Raw genomic sequence first — 22,841 nt, 5'->3', positions numbered from 1 at the left:
GATCTCATTACTATCATTAGTTATTGTGTGGTTTAAGGGAGAGTTGTCTCTGTCCATGAGAGTGGAGCAGAGGTTGCTGTGAAATATGCTCAGATTTTGTGCCTCTCTGTCTTCAGTGTAGCCTGGGGGCTCTGTGTAATATTGAAGGAACCCAGGGGACTCTAAAGATGGGATGGGGTTGGGTTATGTTGAAATTGAACATGGACCGTAACTGGAACATTTGACAAAGACCTGGCAGTTTTTCCAGTGGCATTTCAATGTCAGATCAGCAGCTAAACAGTGATATTTGAGCATTGGTTAGTTGCTACTGTGGACAGTTACTGTATGAATTAGAGTAGATGCTAAAGTAAAGTCATGCTGATGGAGGTCTTAATTAAATTACTTTTACTGGGTCAATAGTTCTGCAGTGATCATGTTTTTGTAATCAGATCTGTCAAGCAGTGCCTGATGAGTTGAAATATTATACAACACCAGGTGTGACACAGTACACCTGTGCTGCTGCAGGGGAAATGGGATTTTATTAATGTGATTGGTCCCGATTGTACCTATTCACCCTGTTGTGATATAGCAGAGATGAACACTGATAGAGAAGGCTGTTTTCTCCATTGTCACAGCCCAAATTTAGAGTGGGTTACTGTTTTCGTGTCCTCCCACTATTCCCCCCAAGCCTGACCGGGGATAGCTCTTATACGGGTGTGCGAGATGGCATCTAGCCTATACATTTCTGTGTGTCGATAAGGGATCTTCCTTCCTTAGTTTTATCTTCCATTTCCACATGACTTGGGATTTCTGGGATTGCTCTGTATGTCTATTACTCTATCCCCCCCTCTCTAGCTCTCTCTCTGCCGCCAACTCACCATCATTCAAACTCTACTTGTTACAGTAATGAGTCTGAATGGCAGAGTTACACTGTGATTGGTTGCGCTATAATGAAGCGGATGCCAGTGCCCTGCAACCATTGGCTGAGTCATGGTGAATGAGAGGACTGTGCAGTGCAGTGATTTGCAGAGGCACAGTCCTCAGTGAAAAGCTGGCTTTAGGCGGAGGAGGAGGGAAGAAGGGAGGGGCTTCCCACAGAAGGATATTCCTGTACACACAAGGTGTGTGTGTGTGTGTGCATGTGTATTTGAGAGGGGACTCAAACACAGCAGCCTCTCCCGGCAAGCAGCACTACAGAGACCGAAAGAAAGAGGGCAAAAAGAGGGAGACAGAAATTGGGCAGTTCTTAAGCCTGCAGAGGAGTAGCCAGGACTCACAGACACTTGCAAAGTCAACTTGAGGCAAGAGGTACACAGTAGGAGCTGAACCGAGAACTGGCATCAACATCATCACTGTCATCAACATCACAGAGAACTGTCATCAACCATCAACAGCAGGCCAGAGAGTCAGAATGGAAGGCTACAGGTCCATTCAGCAGGAGATCATTTCTCTCAAAGGTACTTTCTGTCTGGACTGCGGGCAGACTTTACTTTGTACTGTCACTGCAGAGTTACAGTATACTTGTAACGGGGGAGTTTACAGAGGAACTCTCTGTGTGTTCTTCATTGTACTTAACCAGGGACAGAGACAGACTGTACAGACCAGACCAGACCAGACCAGACCAGACCAGACCAGACCAGACCAGACAGACATACCATACCATACCATACCATACCATACAACTCCATGCACAAGGACTACTTTTAACAATTTCCACAGAAAATTTCAGGTACATTCCAGATACAAAGTTTGGTAACAGAATGACGACACAAACAGCACAAACCGGCAATCTGTTACCAAACTTTGCATCTGCACTGTTCTTAACATTTTCTGTGGAAATTGTTAAAAATAGTCCTTGTGCATGGAGTTGTATGGTTTGTTTAACTTTACAATCATTTGTCTTTTGTTTGACATACATTTTATAAGTGAAAAATCTGTCTCAGTTGTCACAGTTGTCACAGTTGTCACAATTGCCCATCACTCTGTTACTGTGGAATTGCCCCAAAGCAACATTGATTTTGTTTTTTAGGCTGTCTGTGAGGAAGGGGTGTCCGGCAATGCCATTGTTTTCAGAGCAGTGGGGGAAGAATATCTCCCAGCTCAGACATTTACACTGAGCCCTTGCATGTGTGTTTCAGAGAGAGAAAGAGAGTATGTGTTTGTGCGTGCGTGTGTGTGTGCGTGTGCGAGAGAGAAAAGATTCAAGGCAAGAGTGTCTGTCTGTGTCTCTTAAGTCTGCATTGTTTGTATAGGAAAGCTACAATGTCTTTGCTTCGACTGACCTGTCACCTGACAGACAGCTGCAGTCCTAGAGGAGTTGTGTAGAGTATGGAGTAGTGTGCTGACGTGTGCCATGGTAGCACTAACATCTCGACTTCATATTTCCTATGCACACCCATCAGGCAAATCTGACCTGCACGTTTCCAGCAGTTAGTACTACCACAGCTACTCAAAACCTATGAATGAAGCATTTTAGAGATTTGTATTGTCTTTTCTAAACATGCTTGGAGTAGCCAGTCAAGTTTTGGCTTCTAAATCATGCCACTACAGTTTCTGCTGTCATGATGTAATGACGGACATGTGACTTCATCAGCAAAACAATGCTAAGGCTGTCGACCATGTAGACCAACATCTATCTACCACCATTTATTTTTAATATTTTGAACAGGGAAAACTGCGGGAGAATTTAGCATGACCATAGCCTAAATTACGATTGTTTTGATGAGGATGACGATGAGGATGGTGTTGTCCACGTCCAAGTCATTCAGTAATAATCCTGTTGAGCACCAGACAGTGGTGTGACTTAATGATGTCATGACGGGCACTCCTTGACCCTGCTACCCGGCCAGCAGAGCTGAGATGACATATCACCAGGGAGTGTGAGAGCAAAGAGTCTGGCGTAAGCACTCCTCTCAGCCACTGTGTTCGTCGGAAGTCCCGGATCAATCGCTCTGTATAATTCCAGACATGTCACTCACTCTCTCTGACGCCCCGTCCCTAGGCAAGCCTGTTAACACTGACGCGCTAATAGAACACATTGTGTCTCGCCACGGTGCTACATTTGGACAAGGCCTACTGATACATTTTAGATGACACCTTGTCATCAATGCCCATCGGTCAGATGGAGGAATTCGCAGTCATGGCGAAGAAGCAGGTAGGAGTGGCTAGTTCTCGTTCAGCACTGGGATAGAGATCCAGGGCGAGTTAGTGATACGCGATCTTGATCAGTCTTAAGCCTATATCCTTACTTGTGTGTTTGTGTGCGTTTACTGCGTGTGTGTGTGCCTGCACGAATACATTGGTGGGTGTGTTTGTGTATGTTACATTGTATATAACATGTGCATCAGTGAGTGCTGGAAGAGGGTGCGTTGCCAGGAAGTGGCTCCTAGACAGGGGATTCATCTCATCTCCCACTTGACCACCAACCCAGCAGCCTCTCGTATATCAGCTCTCCAGACCTCCGATCGATTTCAGTCTGAGCTGGAGTTCCTGGTGGAGATCTACAACCATATAAACCCACTGTAGCCCTGCTGCACGGTGAACCACACCACTGTACCAGAGCCATCTAAATATATAGCTCTGCACTGTACCGTATGATGAATAGGAGCTTTATGGTTGGCCTGGGGAAGAGGGAGAGAATATACAGATTCTCCCTCTGGTCTTAATCTGATGCTGTCATAGTATCTTGTAGAATATATAGACTCCCCATGAGGGATGATGCCAGTGTGTGTTTGAGTGTTAAAAATGCCAGGGTATCTTGGAACCTAAAATAGAGTATTGATGCTTTGGACTGTCTAAAAAAAAACTCCCCACATTTCTGGGTCAATACCAAGTGAGCGGCGGACTGCAAGGTAAAGCATTTGCTTGAGGAAGGATGATCAGCTCATGTGCTGGATGAGCCACTCCACTATTTGATAGGCTGTGAATTTCTGAAGAAAAAAAAAAGCCTTCAGCGGTATGGGATAGGTTTAGATTTAAACTGTCCAAACTCAGGCCATTAAGCCACTGCAACGCAGCGGAGCAGAGAGCTGGTGAGACCCAAACACAGGCCATTAAGCCACTGCAACGCAGCGGAGCATAGAGCTGGTGAGACCCAAACTCAGGCCATTAAGCCACTGCAACGCAGCAGAGCAGAGAGCTGGTGAGACCCAAACTCAGGCCATTAAGCCACTGCAATGCAGCAGAGCATAGAGCTGGTGAGACCCAAACTCAGGCCATTAAGCCACTGCAACGCAGCAGAGCAGAGAGCTGGTGAGACCCAAACTCAGGCCATTAAGCCACTGCAACGCAGCGGAGCATAGAGCTGGTGAGACCCAAACACAGGCCATTAAGCCACTGCAACGCAGCGGAGCATAGAGCTGGTGAGACCCAAACACAGGCCATTAAGCCACTGCAACGCAGCGGAGCATAGAGCTGGTGAGACCCAAACACAGGCCATTAAGCCACTGCAACACAGCGGAGCATAGAGCTGGTGAGACCCAAACACAGGCCATTAAGCCACTGCAACGCAGCGGAGCATAGAGCTGGTGAGACCCAAACTCAGGCCATTAAGCCACTGCAACGCAGCGGAGCATAGAGCTGGTGAGACCCAAACACAGGCCATTAAGCCACTGCAACGCAGCGGAGCATAGAGCTGGTGAGACCCAAACACAGGCCATTAAGCCACTGCAACGCAGCGGAGCATAGAGCTGGTGAGACCCAAACACAGGCCATTAAGCCACTGCAACACAGCAGAGCATAGAGCTGGTGAGACCCAAACTCAGGCCATTAAGCCACTGCAACGCAGCGGAGCAGAGAGCTGGTGAGACCCAAACTCAGGCCATTAAGCCACTGCAACGCAGCGGAGCAGAGAGCTGGTGAGACCCAAACTCAGGCCATTAAGCCACTGCAACGCAGCGGAGCATAGAGCTGGTGAGACCCAAACACAGGCCATTAAGCCACTGCAACGCAGCGGAGCATAGAGCTGGTGAGACCCAAACACAGGCCATTAAGCCACTGCAACGCAGCGGAGCAGAGAGCTGGTGAGACCCAAACTCAGGCCATTAAGCCACTGCAACGCAGCGGAGCATAGAGCTGGTGAGACCCAAACTCAGGCCATTAAGCCACTGCAACGCAGCGGAGCATAGAGCTGGTGAGACCCAAACTCAGGCCATTAAGCCACTGCAACGCAGCGGAGCAGAGAGCTGGTGAGACCCAAACTCAGGCCATTAAGCCACTGCAACGCAGCGGAGCAGAGAGCTGGTGAGACCCAAACTCAGGCCATTAAGCCACTGCAACGCAGCGGAGCATAGAGCTGGTGAGACCCAAACACAGGCCATTAAGCCACTGCAACGCAGCGGAGCATAGAGCTGGTGAGACCCAAACACAGGCCATTAAGCCACTGCAACGCAGCGGAGCAGAGAGCTGGTGAGACCCAAACTCAGGCCATTAAGCCACTGCAACGCAGCGGAGCATAGAGCTGGTGAGACCCAAACTCAGGCCATTAAGCCACTGCAACGCAGCGGAGCATAGAGCTGGTGAGACCCAAACTCAGGCCATTAAGCCACTGCAACGCAGCGGAGCAGAGAGCTGGTGAGACCCAAACTCAGGCCATTAAGCCACTGCAACGCAGCGGAGCAGAGAGCTGGTGAGACCCAAACTCAGGCCATTAAGCCACTGCAACGCAGCGGAGCATAGAGCTGGTGAGACCCAAACTCAGGCCATTAAGCCACTGCAACGCAGCGGAGCAGAGAGCTGGTGAGACCCAAACTCAGGCCATTAAGCCACTGCAACGCAGCGGAGCAGAGAGCTGGTGAGACCCAAACTCAGGCCATTAAGCCACTGCAACGCAGCGGAGCATAGAGCTGGTGAGACCCAAACTCAGGCCATTAAGCCACTGCAACGCAGCGGAGCATAGAGCTGGTGAGACCCAAACTCAGGCCATTAAGCCACTGCAACGCAGCGGAGCATAGAGCTGGTGAGACCCAAACACAACCGAAATGAATGAACGCACGCGCACACACTGAACAAAGGGTGTTGCTGTCTAAAGGAAACACCTCTGATTACACAGGAAATGTTCCAACTGCATGTGTGTGTACTTTACCTCCCATCTACTGTGTGTGTCAAGAAGAAGTAATGGAGAAGAATACTGTTAAAAGGTTTTTTTTTAAAAACAAGGTTAATATGCCTCTCAAAGATTAGGTCTATTAGAGAGAGAGAACTACAGTAAATCAGGTTTGACTCCAGGAAATATCCTGGAATCCCTCCGATTTCTGCCTAACAAGCAGTTTTATTTATGTCGTACCATAAATGAACTGAGATTTCCTCTGTGCCTGAGGCAAACAGTCCTTTTTGGATCTAATGGGAGTATTAGGAATCATAAATAAAACATGTATAAACTCTTGCCTTTACCCTAAGTTGAGCAAAATGGCTTATCTGCATTGCTTCCAAGTAGCCTTGGCACACTGAACCTCTCACAAGCTGCAATTAGTGTATGGGTAAGGCTGCATGGGGGGGGGGGGGGGGGGGGGGGGGGGGGGGTATAACTGGAATTTTTACCAGTAAATTACCAGCATTTTTGTAACTTTTATGCAATTTTATCACATATTTAACTACCTCTTTTGGGTACTTCAGATTATCACGGGTGTTTGTAATTATCTTTGGCCCCCCTGTGTAAAATATATATATTTAAAATGTATTTAGCTAGGCAAGTCCGTTAAGAACAAATTCTTAATTACCGTAATTGTCAGCTCAGCCATTCGATAGATCGATAGATCGATAGATCGATCTATCGATCGATCTATCGATCTATAGACACACTGATACGCAAACGTGATCATATTACATGATCTCATAATCTCATATTACATGATTCCATGTAATTTCATAGTTGATGTCTTCACTATTATTCTACAATGTAGAAAATAGTAAAAACAAAGAACAACCCTTGAATGAGCAGGTGTCCAAACGTTTGACTGGTACTGTATAAAATACAGTGGGGCAAAAAAGTATTTAGTCAGCCACCACCAACTATGACAGACAAAATGAGAAAAAAAATCCTGAAAAATCACATTGTAGGATTTCTAATGAATTTTACTCAAAGCAAAGAAAGGATCTCAAAGCCCCCTCTCCTAACTTACCTGCTTACCCACTACTTAGCTAATTTTGCACCACCTGGTGCCCTAACCAAAATACAGGGGGTGAGCCGCCCAGGTCTTACCTAGTGTGCTTAGACAGTGAATATATTACGGGTATGTGTATGCCCGCGGGCCTATTGCCTAAGCACTCCCTAGGTGCCATCCCCTTCCCCCCTGGGAACAAATGAAACAGGAGAACAAACAATTTCTCAAACAAACTAAGAAACAAAGGACATCAAATAAGCGCTATCTGAGCAACAAACTCACACAGAACATACCAACTGCTCCCAGCAACAACTAACACAGTACATACCAACATGCTACGACCAACATGCTACGACCAACATGCTACGACCAACATGCTACGACCAACATGCTACGACCAACATGCTACGACCAACATGCTACGACCCTCAGCCATCACCCTCCTCTCTCAGCAATGATCTATATCACATTCAATCTCTCCCCTGAACAACAGAACACTGGCTTTTATAGCTTCAGAAGGCATTGGAAATTGGAGACAGCTCCTTAATTATTTCACTCCAGCGAGAACAGAGCTGAGAGACCGTCTTAGCAGCAATTAGCTTATGACGGAATTAGCAGTTAGCTAAATGCAGAGGAGCAACATGGCAGGCATTAGCGAGCCAGAACTAGAAGACGCCCCAGTATCATTCCGGTCTGCCATCTGGGAACATTTCAGTTTCCCCGTAAACTATAACGGGGATGGCCAACGAGGGGTGGATAAAACCTCTACAACATGTAGGCTCTGTTCATTGCCAATAGCCTATACGAGTAAGAGGACTACTCATTTGCGCTGACATCACCCCAAACGACAACCAATCGGCAACCACTTCTCCACACAGCCTTCAGGCAACAACATGCGTCTGACTCCGATAGGGCTAAAGACATCAACGCAGCGATAGCAAAATTCATAGCAGCAGATATGAGACCCTTCTCTGTGGTTGAGGATGAGGGGTTCAGAAACATGTTTAAAGTGGTCGAGCCGCGCTTCACTATTCCTTCGCGTACACATTTGGCCCAGACATTAATACCTGCCTTATACAAAAAATAACAACTTGAGAGCGAGTTGTCAGAAACGTGGTCTGTTGCTCTTCAAACACGTCTCCTTGAGAGTCGTTACACCAGTGTAAACTTGGGGGAAGAGCTAAGGGAAGTAGTTGCAGTGTGGAAGTTGGAGGGGGATAACGAAACGATTCCTGTGACCACTGACAACGCTAGAAATATTGTAAATGCAGTTGCACTAGCTGGATTGGTGCCACAGATAGGATGCTTTGCTCACGTTAATAATCTAGCATCTCAAAAAGCAATGTCAGTGATTCCAATCTCTCGCCTCCAAGCAAAGATCAGGAAGGTGGTATCCTTCTTTCATAAAAGCACAACTGCTGCACATGTTTTCAAGACAGAACAGGAGATGCTGGAGCTGCCAAACCACAAACTAATCCAAGATGTCCTTACTAGATGGAGTTCAAGCCATGACATGGTTGAGAGATACCTTGAGCAGAAAGTTGCGGTGTTTTCTACACTGTCTGATCAAGCTGTGAGGAAGAATGTCAAAGATATTGTGACTTTGTCTGAAAATGACATAAGACTAGCAGAGGAAGTTATCAAAGTGTGCAAACCTCTCAAAACAGTCACAAGACTTTCCATCAGTTTCCATGGTCCTGCCTATGAAAGACAATGATCCTGAAATCAATGGTGGCATCTGATGAAGATGAACCCGCAGTAAGGGATGTGAAGACTGCTATCAGAGTTGACCTGGAGCCTAGATATGGATCCCCGGTTCAAGTCCCTGCTGCACCTGGATGCTGCGGCTTGTCTGAGAGTCTACAATGAACTAACAGAGGAGATAGTGATCAATATACAACAGGTAATGTATTTATTTTTTTAATGAGTGATTTAACAATTCATTATAAAGTAATAATTGTAATTGTCATAATAGTGTCTGATTATGTATTTCAAACAACAAATCACATTTTTAAAGCCACTTCAAAGATAGTAATTTTCATCTAATTTAATTCTGCAGGGTCAAGCCACAGATACCGCAGGAGCCAACCCCTCTCCAGAGACGACAGACGACAGGGGTTCTCCTCCAGAAAATAAGTCTGCCATGACTGAGCTTTTTTGGGGAGTTGTTCACGACCCAGGAGCAGGGAACCAAGTCAAAGGTCAAGGTCATAGAGGAGGAGGTGACCTCATACAGGGAAGTGGACTGTATTCCTCCGGATGATGATCCACTTACATTGTGGAAGACTAAAGGGTTAGTATACCCTCATGTTGCCATGTTAGCAAGGCGCTACCTGGCTGTGTCTGAGACCTCTGTCCCTAGCGAGAGGGTTTCCTCCACAGCGGCTGACATTGTTACAGCAAGCATTATCTGTGCTCACTGCAGATAATGTGGATAGACAAATCTTAAAGAAAAACTTGAAAATCTGATTTAAAAAATTATTATTATTATAATTAACCAGTCTCAAGTGGTCCTATTTTGTTTAGGGTACTGCTATGTGACTCAATTTTTCAATATGTTGCTGGACTATACACTCTTTTGTTGTTTTTTAAATTACAATTGTATTGTTTTATGATATAAGGCACTGCTGTTTTTTGTATGTTTCCCTATGCTGCTAAAAACCAAGCCAACCAATGTTATTTATTGTTATACATGGGAAATAGAAAATACATTTTCTCAGGTGCATATTATCTTTGTTTAAGACACTGCTATGTGACTTAATTTTGATATATGCTGCTGGACTATGCACTCTTGTTGAAGTTCTGTTTTAAATGACTATTTTATTTCATGTTATAAGGCAGGCACTGCTGTTTTTGATGTCCCTTTGTTTCCATATGCTCCTGGGAACTCAAGCTACCAATGTTTACTATTATAATAAATGGAAAATCTAAATACAAATTACATATTTCTCAGGCATTTATTTTGTCGATGTACCGAAACCGTACCGAACCGCGACACCACTGTACCGTATCGTACCGAACCGTGACACCACTGTACCGTATCGTACCGAACCGCGACACCACTGTACCATATCGTACCGAACCGTGACACCACTGTACCATATCGTACCGAACCGTGACACCACTGTACCGTATCGTACCGAACCGCGACACCACTGTACCATATCGTACCGAACCGTGACACCACTGTACCATATCGTACCGAACCGTGACACCACTGTACCGTATCGTACCGAACCGTGACACCACTGTACCGTATCGTACCGAACCGTGACACCACTGTACCGTATCGTACCGAACCGTGAATTTTGTGAACCGTTTCCCCCTACTTGACAGGCATTGACTAATAACAATTGAGATATCTGAGAGAGCCACGTGAGTGAGAGGTGCTTTGGAGCATGGTGATTGGCAGCCAGGAGAAGGGAATTATAATTATTATATTCAGCTCGAGGGCACAACGGCCAGATTTTATTTAGGGGGCATTACGGCAACTCAAGGGGCCATGGCGTCACACAAGGGGTTTCTTGCAGTGCCTGCTACTGCCTTGCGCAGTATATTGTATTGTTTATTTTTTTGTCAGTTTATTTTTTATCAATAAAACATTTTGTTTTAAATACTGCAAGTATTTTTTTAAAGGTTTGGGGCTGGACCAAAAACATCCAAGACTGAGGCCCCTGAAGCCCAGATCTAATGACACTGCTGGATTTTTGGTAAATTACTGGTAGTTTTGCAACCCTATGTGAGGGGGAATCCCTGGGCCTTGCGTGAGTGGCATGCAGGGAGGTACTCCACATACCCTGACTTCCTGAAGTTCCTGCACTCTCATTTCCTTGGCGCCGAGGTCAGTCAGACCAAGAACTGCAATGCTGAACTCCTGGTAACAACAGAAAACATAAACAACAAGTGTGTTATTTCGCTTGTACTTACCTAGTGTATACACTATCATGTAGGTACAGTACGTGTGCCCATGACTGAGAAGTCTGGATGTTATTGTTTATGATTTGATATATTCCAATGAACCAGATTTCATGAAAGAAGGGAACGGAGGCCCTACTAGAGGGCCCCCTCCCTACCTCCCCACACTAGCCTGCTCGAGATGGCGCAATGAGTCCTTACCAGGCATCCTACCAGGAGGGGCTGAAGAGGCCCTACTAGAGGGCCCCTTCCTTACCTCCTCGCACTAACCTGCCAAAGACATTTTGACCCAACCCCGCCAGGTGTGATACAAGGACGAGTTGGGGAGACCCTGCTGGAGGGCCTCCCCCTTACCTCCCCATACCCCCTTGTCAGAGATTATTCGACATTCCCCTAATTGGTCATTATAATGATAAAGGTTAAGCTCTTTGATTAGCTATTTTGAAATTATGTTTCTTCTTAGCCGTGAAGCTCTAACTGCCTTCATAATAATATATGCTATTTAGCAGACACTTTTGTCCAAAATACAGTGCAGTGAGGCTATACATGTTATGGTCTCAGTGGGAATTCAACCAACAACCCTGGTGTTGCTAGTGCCACACTATTACCAACTGAGCCACACAGGCCCACAGTCAGTAACAGTACTGTTAGCTCCATGTGATTGTGGGGAGTGTTTGCGCTGTGTTGTCCCCTCTCACTGTGCTGGACTAGTCCCTGAATGGCAAGCAGGGTGGCATCAAATACCTCAGCCTCTTTCAGAATCCAAGTGCTGAGACTTGACCTAGTTTTGCTGAAAGATGTTGGCGTGCCTAACCCCCTCTCGCTATTGTATGAGTCTAAACTACTCATAATGCCATTTGACTCGACTTTTAAAATCAATCAAACACATTGGTTGAAACAATATGTTTGAGTTAGTTGAAGTCATATACTTTACTGAGCATAGGCCTTGAATGGGTGTTACTTGTGTAACGTGTGTAAAGCCATAACAAAATGTACAGACAAGTATCAATATGCAAGGAGTTTGGGATGGTTATTTCCCCCTCACAGATGTTATTCAACTTCAGTAGAGTTGAGTGTAGCCTATGATCTTTAATGTGTCAAACTTCATCAGAGACCACGTGAACAGAGTGCCATGTCAATAACAAACTGACCCTGGTCAAATTACCACCAGTCTGATGATGATGATTACAGGGCACTGTTAGACATCGGTCTTACACTACAAGTTTGACTTTTCAGTCAGACTTCAAGATGCACCACAGTAGGATATTTGAGGAATGTTGGCTCATTTTTGCATTTTTATTTCCTTTATTAACTAGGCAAGTCAGTTAAGAACAAATTCTTATTTACAACGACGGCCTAGGAACAGTGGGTTAACAGCCTTGTTTTGGGGCAGAACGACAGATGTTTTCCTTGTCAGCTCAGGGATTCAATCTAGCAAACTTTTGTTTACTGGTCCAACACTCTTAACAACTAGGCTACCTGCCACCCCTAATCACAGCCAGTTGTGATACAGCCTGGAATCAATCCAGGGTCTGTAGTGACACCTCTAGCACTGAGATGCTATGCCTTAGACCACTGCGCCACTCTGACAATAGAGTGAGAGAGGGGTGTGTGTGTGTGTGTGTGTGTGTGACTATGTTTGACAGTGTTATTTTACAGATGAGTCAGCTGTCTCCTCCACACACCTCCTGACTCATTAGGAAAGACACAAAGGTGCGAGGACAGACAGCTTACCAGCAAGGCATGTTCTGATTGGCCTTTGGCCAGGGGACTGGGGTTCACATGACCTTACTGGTGGTCCATGCTGACCGCACAGTTTGTTTGTTTGTTCCAATTGTCTGCTATATCTCTTCAATAAGTCTTCTTTCTTGATTTCCCTGTGTCTTCTTCAGTTTCATCAGTGTTGAGATGCTGTAGGACTCCTCCTGCAACATTCTTCATACTCAGGAATGCAAAGTACAGATTAACTTGACGTCATTGATCTCACTCGTTGCTGTAATTGTGGAATCAGCAATCACAATTAGTGGAAGTTAGTGGAGCAGCTAGCTTGCTAAACGTGGTGGGGATGCGCCTGTGTGTGTGCTGCTGTGAATACAGTACTATGCTGTGTCTACTATGTGTCTGTGTATATACATGTGCAGTGCCATCAGAAAGTATTCTTATCACTTGATCTGTTCTATATCTTGTTGTTACAGCCTGAATTCAAAATGGATTCAAATCAATTTTCTTTCTCACACACAATATCCCATAATGACGAAGTGAATACGTTTGTTTTGTTATTGTATGCAAATGTATTGAAAATTAAATACATAAATGTCTAATTTACATAAGTATTCACACCCCTGAGTCAATATATGTTAGAGTCACCTTTGGCAGTGACTATAGCTGAATCTTTCTTGGTAAATCTCTCTAAGAGCTTTCCACACCTGGATTGTACAACGTGCACATTTTTAAAATAATTTTTATTATTCATGCTGTAGACAGCCATTTTCAGTTCTTGCCATAGATTTTCAAGCTGATTTAAGTCAAAACTGTAACTAGGCCACTCATGAACATTCAATGTTGTCTTGGTCAGCAACTCCTGTGTATATTTGGCCTTGTGTTTTAGTTCATTGTCTTGCTTAAATTGTGAATTTGTCCTTCAGTGTCTGTTGGAAAGCAGACTGAACCAGGTTTTCCTCTAGGATATTGCCTGTGCTTAGCTCTATTCAGTTTTTTTTATCCCCCCCAAAACTCCCTAGTCCTTGCCAATGACAAGCATACCCATAACATGATGCAGCCACTACCATGCTTGAAAATATGAAGAGTGGTTCTGTGTTGTGTTGGATTTGCCCCAAACATTCAGAACATAAAGTTGTTTTTTTTTCCCAATTTTTTTGCAGTTTTATTTTAGTGCCTTATTGCAAACAGGATGCATGTTTTGGAATATTATTTTTGTTATGTACAGGCTTCCTTCTTTTGATTTTTTAAAAACATTTATTTAAATAGGAAAGTCAGTTAAGAACACATTCTTATTTACAATGACGGCCTACACCGGCCAAACACGGACGACGCTGGACCAATTGTGCGCCGCCCTATGAGACTCCCAATCACGGCCGGTTGTGATACAGCCTGGAATCGTACCAGGGTGTCTATAGTGACGCCTCAAGCACTGAGATGCAGTGCCTTAAACCTCTGAATAACTACAATGCTGTTGATCCACCCTAAGTTTTCTTCTATCACAGCCATTAAACTCTGTAACTGTTTTAAAGTCACCATTGGCCTAATAGTGAAATCCCTTAGCAGTTTCCTTCCTCTCCAGCCACTGAGTTAGGAAGGACGCCTGTATCTTTTGTAGTGACTGGGTGTATTGATACATCATCCAGGGTGTAATTAATAACTTGACCATGCTCAAAGAGATATTCTATGTCTTTGTGAGGCATTGGAAAACCTCCCTGATCTTTGTGGTTGAATCTGTGTTTGAAATTCATTGCTCGACTGAGGGACCTTACAGGTATGTGTGGGGTACAGAGATGAGGTAGACATTAAAAAAATAATAATTATTGCACACGGAGTGAGTCCATGCAACTTATTATGTGACCTGTTAGTAACATTTTACTCCTGAACTTATTTAGGCTTGTCATTACAAAGGGGTCGAATACTTATTGACTCAAGACATTTCAGCATTTTATTTATTTTTTCATTTGTAAAAACGTCTTAAAACATAATGGGCATTGTGTGTGTATGTGTGTGTAGGCCAGTGACCCAGTGACACAACCTTTGAATTTAATCAATTTTATATTTAAACGGTAATGCAACAAAATGTGGAAAAAGACAAGGTTTGTCAATACTTCCTAAAGGCACTCTCTGTGTGTGTGTGCTTGTGTGTGTGTGTGTGTGTGTGTGTGTGTGTGCGCGCGTGTTCATGGACTCAGTGAATCAGATTCTGGTGAGAGTTTTGAAGGAGGAGACACAACAAAGACAGGAAGGAAAAGCCGCAAGAGTTTTTGTTGTTGTTGAAGAAATTGGAAATTGTAGCTGCTTTTATGAAATCTGATATCAGATGAAAGGGAAGTATTCTGTACATGGGAGCTACTGTAAAGCTACATGCCCCCTTGTGTGTGAAGTGGCTGTTTGCTTGATTAGTATGAGCCTGCCTCAGTCTGGGCAGAATGAAAGGAATTCTACAGGAAGACATGGATAGTCTGGAGCTTACTCCTTTAACTAAAGATTTACAGATGCTGTATCTTAATTTGATCATCTTGGTGTTGCAAGAAATGCAAACGTGTAGTGTATTCAAGGTTTCAAAAGGCTTCTGTCAGGTCCACTGTCACGCCTCTGATTGAGAACCCCACCCGGCCAAACACATAGAAATAGAAAATCATAGAACATATAACATAGAACATGACCAAACCAAAATAGAGACATAAAACGCTCTCTACGGTCAGGGCGTGACAGTGGACCTGACAGAGAGAATGAAATGTTTTCAATGTTTTGGCAATTGATTGTTAATTATATTGAGCTTTGTAATTTCCATATACAGATATCTTGGTAAAAGGCCAATATCGGCCAATAATATAGGTGAACCGATATGTCGCTCTAAATAAGATGGGGATTGGGGAAGAGTTGCATTGGAGAGCAGAGGGTTCAAATGAGCCAACTGGAAGGGGAGATTAGCCTAGGACTAGGTGGTCAGGTTAGTACAGAATGAGGGGGCCAAGTTTGTTGTTTGAGCCAGGACAGCTCGGGATTAACAGCTCATGAACAGGACATTGATTTACTGTAATGTTCTATCCGAAGGCAACACCCTTTGCAGGGCAGTGGCCCTGATCGACATCTCATTACTCTTAAGTTATTTACCCAAGTGTTTGGCTTTCCCATTGATCACTGATGGTGTGGTGGCAGTCAGAATGTAACAATAGCGCTTTGGTAGATGCTTGACTCACTGGGAATGGTTAATAATCAGTGAGCAGACAGACAGGCAGACAGAAGAGCCCATCGATTCCTCCGCTCAGCTGTCAGTGTCAGGAGGGGGGAAGCGTCACTGCCTGCTCTATCAGGGTGAACCGGAACGCCCTGTTCAGTTTTATCTGATCCATTCCTATGTCTAGTCTGAGAGTCCTGGAACCACGACAGTCACCCTGTGATTTATCACTGATGATTGCTATCATACTCTAGTCGGCTGGCTACTGTATACTAGCAGAGGTGGCTACAGTATTTTGGTGTGTAGAACGATGGCTGGGTGGCTGCTGGTCCCATTGTCTGGTATTGTTTACGTCTGCTTGTTTTGGTGGGGCGGTGAATGGGATATCCCATCCGACGGTTGTCCTTCCCAGTTTATCCCAGTTACTTCATCTGGGGATCACATCAAACACTCTGGCCTTGATTCCGAGGGCGATGTTGGTGTGTGTGTGTGTGTGTGTGGGTGTGTGTGTGTGGGTGGGTGGGTGGGTGGGATATGGAAATTCTGCCTTAGATATCATAACACTGTCCCTGGATAACCTCTCAAGGATAGCTTCTATTGAATGATCTCTTATGTAGGGGGATTTTAAAAGCATTTCAGTTGGCCTGAACAGATAAGGTTGAGAACCCTTGAACTAGTTGGTAATAAGAAACTGTTAAGTGAATATAGCCATTGTCAGCAATATCCTATTACTGTTGAACAAACAATGCTGACTCATGCACTCATAGAGCTTTATTAGTTCAACTCAACATTTCCAAAATGTCCCCACATGGAATTAGACCTGAATTCCTGTGGTTTCACGTCAATTTCCAATTTCCCACAACCACTCTGCCACACCAGCGCTACAAGCTTCCTCAAAGCAGGACATTCCTTTAACATGGTCATCACTGGTAGGAAATGCATAACAGGACTGGTTTCCACCTCTGTTGTCCAGCTACTCCCAGTGATTGTGAGGCCCAGGGGAGCAGTAGACAGTACAGTAGATAAACATAAGGCATGTCCCTCCACAGCTGCAGGTTAGGGCTTTCCCTGGGTGAAGTGTCCCTCTGCTGGTGGTTAATATGTGATCAGGACAGAAGCAGAAACAGGGTGCAGCTGGGTTTTACTCATTAGTGCACACCGTAGCAAAATGTTTTGCCACGGAAAAGGGAGAGATTTGTTTGGTATTTTGCAAAAACATTTTTTTTTTTTAATGGGAGATTACAATAAATGGAATTGGACAAAAACGACAAACATTCTCCGCGCTTTTCTTTTTAAATCGCCCACAAAACAAACAGTCACGTCCCTCACCTCCATAACAATCACATCCCTCGTCTCCGTTAACCCCCCCACTCCTAGCTGGTGTTACTAAGATTAGCAAAAAAGATGTGTCTCCGTTGTCTTGGTGTGGAGATACAGTTTCACTCAGCTCGATGGTCACCTCATTTGAGGTCAGCGTTTGCGTACGGCTGCAGTCATACTTAGCTTGTGTTGTGCATACACACAGTGTACCATTAGGCCGTGATAACTGTAAATGGTTAACTGTGTGCACATAGCGTCTCTAGCTGCTCAACACTGCACCTTTTTGAACTACACCCACCACCGATAAGCTACACGTGTAGCAACGCAAGGCGCACACACACACACACACACACACACACACACACACACACACACACACGGCACACCTGCGCCACGTCTGCCACACGTTCTTTAGTGTTACAGCGACTTATCACTGCTGATGCTGACGCGCACTACACCTCTCTGCTTTGTACTTACTCAATATAAATGCTGCACAAAGGTCAAGAAACAAGATCTAGCCCCAACCCCTTGGACTTACGTAGACTTGTATAGATCCTAAATAATTGGGTGGGCACAAGCAATATGGGGTAAAGTATCCTTTTAGTTTTACTCGAGGGCAAGGTGGAGCTATTAACCATATCCCCCCCCCCCCCCCCCCGCTCCGTCAGTAGGGCTGGCAGAGGGCCATGCCACTGAACCACTCTGTCACTGTGCCAGAACACTTAACCACCTCGACCCCCCCGCCTCCATGGAACTCTGTGGTGATAGTCCCCCCCCTGCTGCTTTCATCAAGGCGTTCTCTGTCTGTCCATCCGTCTGTATCTCTCTCTGCATGTCTGGCTATCTGTCCGTCTGGCTGTCAGTCAGGATATATACTTCACTCTACCACAGGATCTCTCAGGAGGTGCAAACTGTTTTAACACTGCTAGCTAAGCCATGCACCGTGCAGTAGAGGGTGGCAGCTGGGGATGTCATCAAAGCATTGCACTTGTCTCCTTATAATGAATCATGAGCCTGCGTCTCACGTCTCAAGTGCACAGTGTCAGTGGTTGGCTGGTTTGCATTTGTCACCGAATCGAATGCAGAACTATTTCCTCATTCTGCATTCTTGTCCTGTTCTTTTGAAGTTGTTTTATTCCCCGCTGGCCTTTGTTGCTGATGTGAATACCTCGACTCTCTCAAAGCACTTGAGCGCTGCATTGACACACACACACACACACACACACACTCTCTCTCTCACACACACACACTCTTACACAAGCGGTGCTTTACATGGGCCTTATGATTGAGGGAGGCTCCAACCTGTGAAGGGGGGAGGGGGACTCCTGTTCTGTGGAACTACGAGGCGTTACGTGTTAGAAAAGGGAAGAGGACGACCGCCCGAGAAAGACAGAGACCAGGCTGCACAAACTGAGATCAAGAGACGGGGAGAAAAGAAAAGGGTTCAGCAAGGAATCTCAAGGGACCTAGTTTCAGCAGTTCCAAAGGTCTCAGTAGCTGCTAAGGCATGTCTTCTCCCTACTCCTCGACCAAAGGTAAGACAGCGGATTGTGTTAGCGGGTACAAATGTGGAACGCTGAAATTGAAGAAACCAAAGAGTGGTGGAGGAAACAAACGCAGGTGCAGAGTATGCATGACAGACCCTCTGGACTAGCCGGGGAGTATAGACACCATAGCAGACTACAGCCAACACACAACCGGTGTCTGTCTGTCTGTATCCAGGGGCTGCATACTGTTGTCCAGGGGAATTCAGATCCTTCTGCACCGTATTTACTTCACGGTTACAAAGGCATAAGGTGTGTGTGGGTGTGTGTGTGTGTGCGCCCACGTGTATGGGGATGAGATATGGGGAGATGAGTGTGTGGTTTCTCGGCACATCTACAGGGATTAGTGCATAAAACTTGATGACATCAACAAACATAATGTATTGAGCCTGGTTCTTAAAGTTCAGCCTGGCTGACTGCTAATGGGCTGTGCACGCTACAGGACAGCTCGTTTACTGTGTGCTCCTTCGGTCTGTGTTTGCAGGGTAGACGAGACCACAAGCTTGAGTGCTGGTAATGGTTGTGTATACCTTTTAGTAATTAGGGGTCTTGTTTTTGTTGTCCTTATACCTCTGCCGTGGTCCTGTATGTGTAGCCTAGTCAAATGGTATGATGTGTTGATTGATGTTCTATTTCTTGACTGCCCCAACAAGCTAAAAAGGGTTGTTTAAATATCATAAGAATCCCGAGCCTAATCGTTGATGTGAGTGACTCTGTTTGCTGTTTTGCAGGATTAAGCAACAGTACCCGCCTGCCCTCTGTTTTCCCTCTACTACTTACTAATCTGTCTACCTCAAACACACACATACAGTTGAAGTCGGAAGTTTACATACACCTTTGCCAAATACATTTAAACTCAGTTTTTCACAATTCCTGACATTTAATCCTAGTAAACATTTCCTGTCTTAGGTCAGTTAGTACTAAACGACTTGCCAAAACTATAGTTTGTTGACAAGAAATTTGTGGAGTGGTTGAAAAACGAGTTTTAATGACTCCAACCTAAGTGTATATAAACTTCCAACTTCAACTGTATACAGTACACACCCGCTTGACTGTCAAAGGTACAATACACCTGTTGTTTCAATCTGTTTTTTGACGAATATAAAGTTTGTCTGAACATGGCCTACAGTAACACACGGACACATACTGCTTTCTCTATACTCTTCTCCCTCTCACACTCTGCCTTTCTCAATAACACCCCCATCATTAAAACTATTTTGTCAATAGCCCTCCCTCTCATTGTATGAAAAGGTCCTGGGGGAAGACGCAATGAAAAGGATGAAAGACTTGAGATTCGCTTCAAACTAATCCAGACCAGACCAGTGCTTTACGGGAACAGCTGGCATCAGTTCTGTACTGTGGAGGTTAAGTGAGCTATTTAGACCACCATTACTGGCTCCACTTCCAAACACTAAGCAGCACAGTGACCTCTCCAGATCAGCCCGTCTGTCCTACTGAATCTGAGGCTGCAGCTGATTTCTAGTCTAGTGCCCACTGGCAAGGCTCCTTCTCATGAAGAGTATTTTAATGGAGAGTGTGTCTGTGTGCGTCTGTCTAAGGGTGAAAGGTCCCTCTGTGTCCATCGAGACGTGTCTCCATCGAGACCTCCCATGGGAATGGAATGAGGAGCGAGTCTGTCTGTCTGTGATTTTCTTTTATGGCTGTGAATGCCAGTTGAGTTTAGGAAAAGCCTAAAACTGCACTCTGACGGAGGTTGCAGTTTGGCTGGTCGAGGCAGAATGCATTGGCCTGTATTCAGAGAGAGGGAGAAAGGGAGAGAGTTGAGTGCTCGGTGTGTGTGTGTGTGTGTGTGTGTGTGTGTGTGTGTGTGTGTGTGTGTGTGTGTGTGTGTGTGTTTGCCTGCGTGCGTGTGCGTGTGTGTGTGTGTGTGCGTGTGTGTGTGTGTGTTGCGTTTGGGCATTGTTGGATGACAATGGCCAATGGTGTGTTTTTCTCCACCAAGTCCCTCCAGAGTCCCCAGAGAAGAACCTTTCCCAATAAAGTAGGGTTTATTTAAGTCATGGTGTCAACCTTGAATATAGCCGATTACAGTAAAACAGAATTACAATGTTTTTATTTTTATTTTTTACATGCTCCCTTGAGGCTTGACAGACTTGAGTCTTTCTGGCCCTTGTGCAGCTGGTTTGTGTCCTACCAGGAGATGTGACTATCCTGGAATGTTCCAGAGTAGGAGTAGTTAAGAGTTCAGAGAGTAGAAGTAGTTAAGAGTTCAGATTGTTTCCCTCCCAGATTCTCATTGTGCTCTCTGATTGTTGTCCATCTCCAAAGTGCACAGAACAGCCCGTTTTTTCCCCGCCCACCCACACAATCGTCACTCACTTGCCTGTTACCAGATCTGTCTGTTCTGTCTTGTCAACTCCTATAGGAGCTGGCAAGACGGCACAAACAGCTCTGGGACAAGGCCTACATCACCGTTAAACATCTTGAATCATGGAATCTTGGGTGTTAGTTCCCCTGAAGATACCACCCTCCTAATAGATAACTGATGAGTAGATGAGTCCGTAAATCAAAGAGTAGATGAGTAGTCCAAAGAGTAGTCCGTTATTCAAAGATGCCGGCTCTTGTAAACCGTTGCCTCTTTTAGACGAGGCCTATTTTAAGGCTACTCTATAGAGGTCCTCTGGTTCAGAGGCGTCACCAAGGTGGTGATTTAACGTAGTGATGGTTATGCACTGGAAATGGCAGCAGGGCTTTGTGGCTGGTAAATACACCGGGCAGGTTGGAGCGACCTCAGTTTCAGGCCGGCTGTAGTGGATGTTATTTCATGGTAGCCTAGTTGGAGTTGAAGTTGAAGTTAATAAAGTCACTATCTCGTTGAGGAACATTCCCAAATAAACGCATCGTGTTATGACAAGCTACAAAGGCGTTACTTTTCTAGGTTTAAAGGCTGAAGTAGACAACAATATGGTATATGGGCACTTGCTGCGTTTTAAAAGGTAGATGCACAGGTAAATTATACAGTGTGATGTCAGTAAAAGGCTAGGTGTCAGTATTTGAAGTAGACCTAGTAGCCTTTGTGTCTAGTAGGGAACTTATATTAAACTTGCATTAGTAGATCATTTCTACATTGATATACATTTAGTATTAGATTATACCAGTATAATTATACTTCCATTTGGGGGGGAGGGGGGGGGGGGGGGGGGGGGGGGGGTGGTGAAAAGTAAGCCTTTTGTTTTTAATGGCCAAAGCATAATGTCACATTTTGAACACATGGCTCTACTCTTTAATCCCAGCAGGTGGCAATGTTGGCAAGTCAACCAGGCCTTGCCATGGTGTGAGGTCTCTCAGTGCAAACTAGGTTGATGTGTCAAGGAGGATTATACACAGTGCACACTCCTACAGCGACCATAAACCTATCACTGAAACATCTACTACTAAGCTATAGCCTGGACTCCTCAGTATCACAAATCCCCTCTGAAAGCTCAATGCTTCTTGCTTACTCTACTATTCAATTATTGTGTTTGCAAAACTCAGATGTGAACGAAACATTGAAACAGTTCAGTTGTTGACTGATCCCATTGTTCTCTTTTAACGGTAGGAAGAAAGGCTCAAGGTTTACCCCGGAGGTTTACTCCTGCTAAGTACGGGAAGTGTGACAGCCTCTCACAGGGATGGGTTCATATGCGAACATATTGAAGATTTACATTGCCTATACCTAATTAGTACCAAAAAAAAATGTGTTCAAATAATATGCAATTAACTAATGAGTTCTTCTTCCGTTGTTTGACTCATCAGAAGGAAGGGTGGGACACAGGGGTCTGCTGCCATCTGTCTCAGTAGAAGAACAATACTCTAATAACATGAACATAACCATTATATTATATCGTACCATAAGGGACAAAAGGAATCCACATAAAGGCGTAGCTAAATGTCGGAGAACATGTGGGACAGATCATGTTGGAAACGATGTGTTCTCAGGCAGGTTGAGCGGTGGTGCTGTTTTGCATTTGCATTTGCATTTGCTGGGATTTGTATACGAGATGACAGGACAATGTGTACAGATGTAGGCGTGTAGCCTTTCAATTTCTTTGCCAAATCCATCACAATGATGCATTGAGT

At 45.0% G+C, this 22,841-nt stretch overlaps 1 protein-coding gene across 5 annotated transcripts in view; it reads left to right on the top strand.

Moving 5' to 3' along the window:
* The window catches only part of LOC110518458 (plectin), a 160,168-nt gene that overhangs the window by 21,679 nt on the left and 115,648 nt on the right, over nucleotides 1-22,841 (top strand). For 2 of the 5 annotated variants that reach the window (XM_021596110.2, XM_021596102.2), the window contains exon 1: nucleotides 1,132-1,436. The exons of 2 other annotated variants lie outside the window; for them this stretch is intronic. In XM_021596110.2, coding sequence (XP_021451785.2) covers nucleotides 1,391-1,436 — 46 coding nt within the window. In that variant the 5' untranslated portion in view covers nucleotides 1,132-1,390. Of the gene's footprint in view, nucleotides 1-1,131; nucleotides 1,437-18,667; nucleotides 18,753-22,841 lie in introns of those variants that run through there. One more of the 5 variants, XM_021596120.2, reaches the window with a different exon arrangement.

This window comes from Oncorhynchus mykiss, chromosome 3, assembly GCF_013265735.2.
Source record: "Oncorhynchus mykiss isolate Arlee chromosome 3, USDA_OmykA_1.1, whole genome shotgun sequence".
NCBI lineage: Eukaryota > Metazoa > Chordata > Actinopteri > Salmoniformes > Salmonidae > Oncorhynchus > Oncorhynchus mykiss.
The sequence above is the reverse complement of the archived record's forward strand: the minus strand, read 5'-3'. Positions and strand labels throughout refer to the sequence as shown.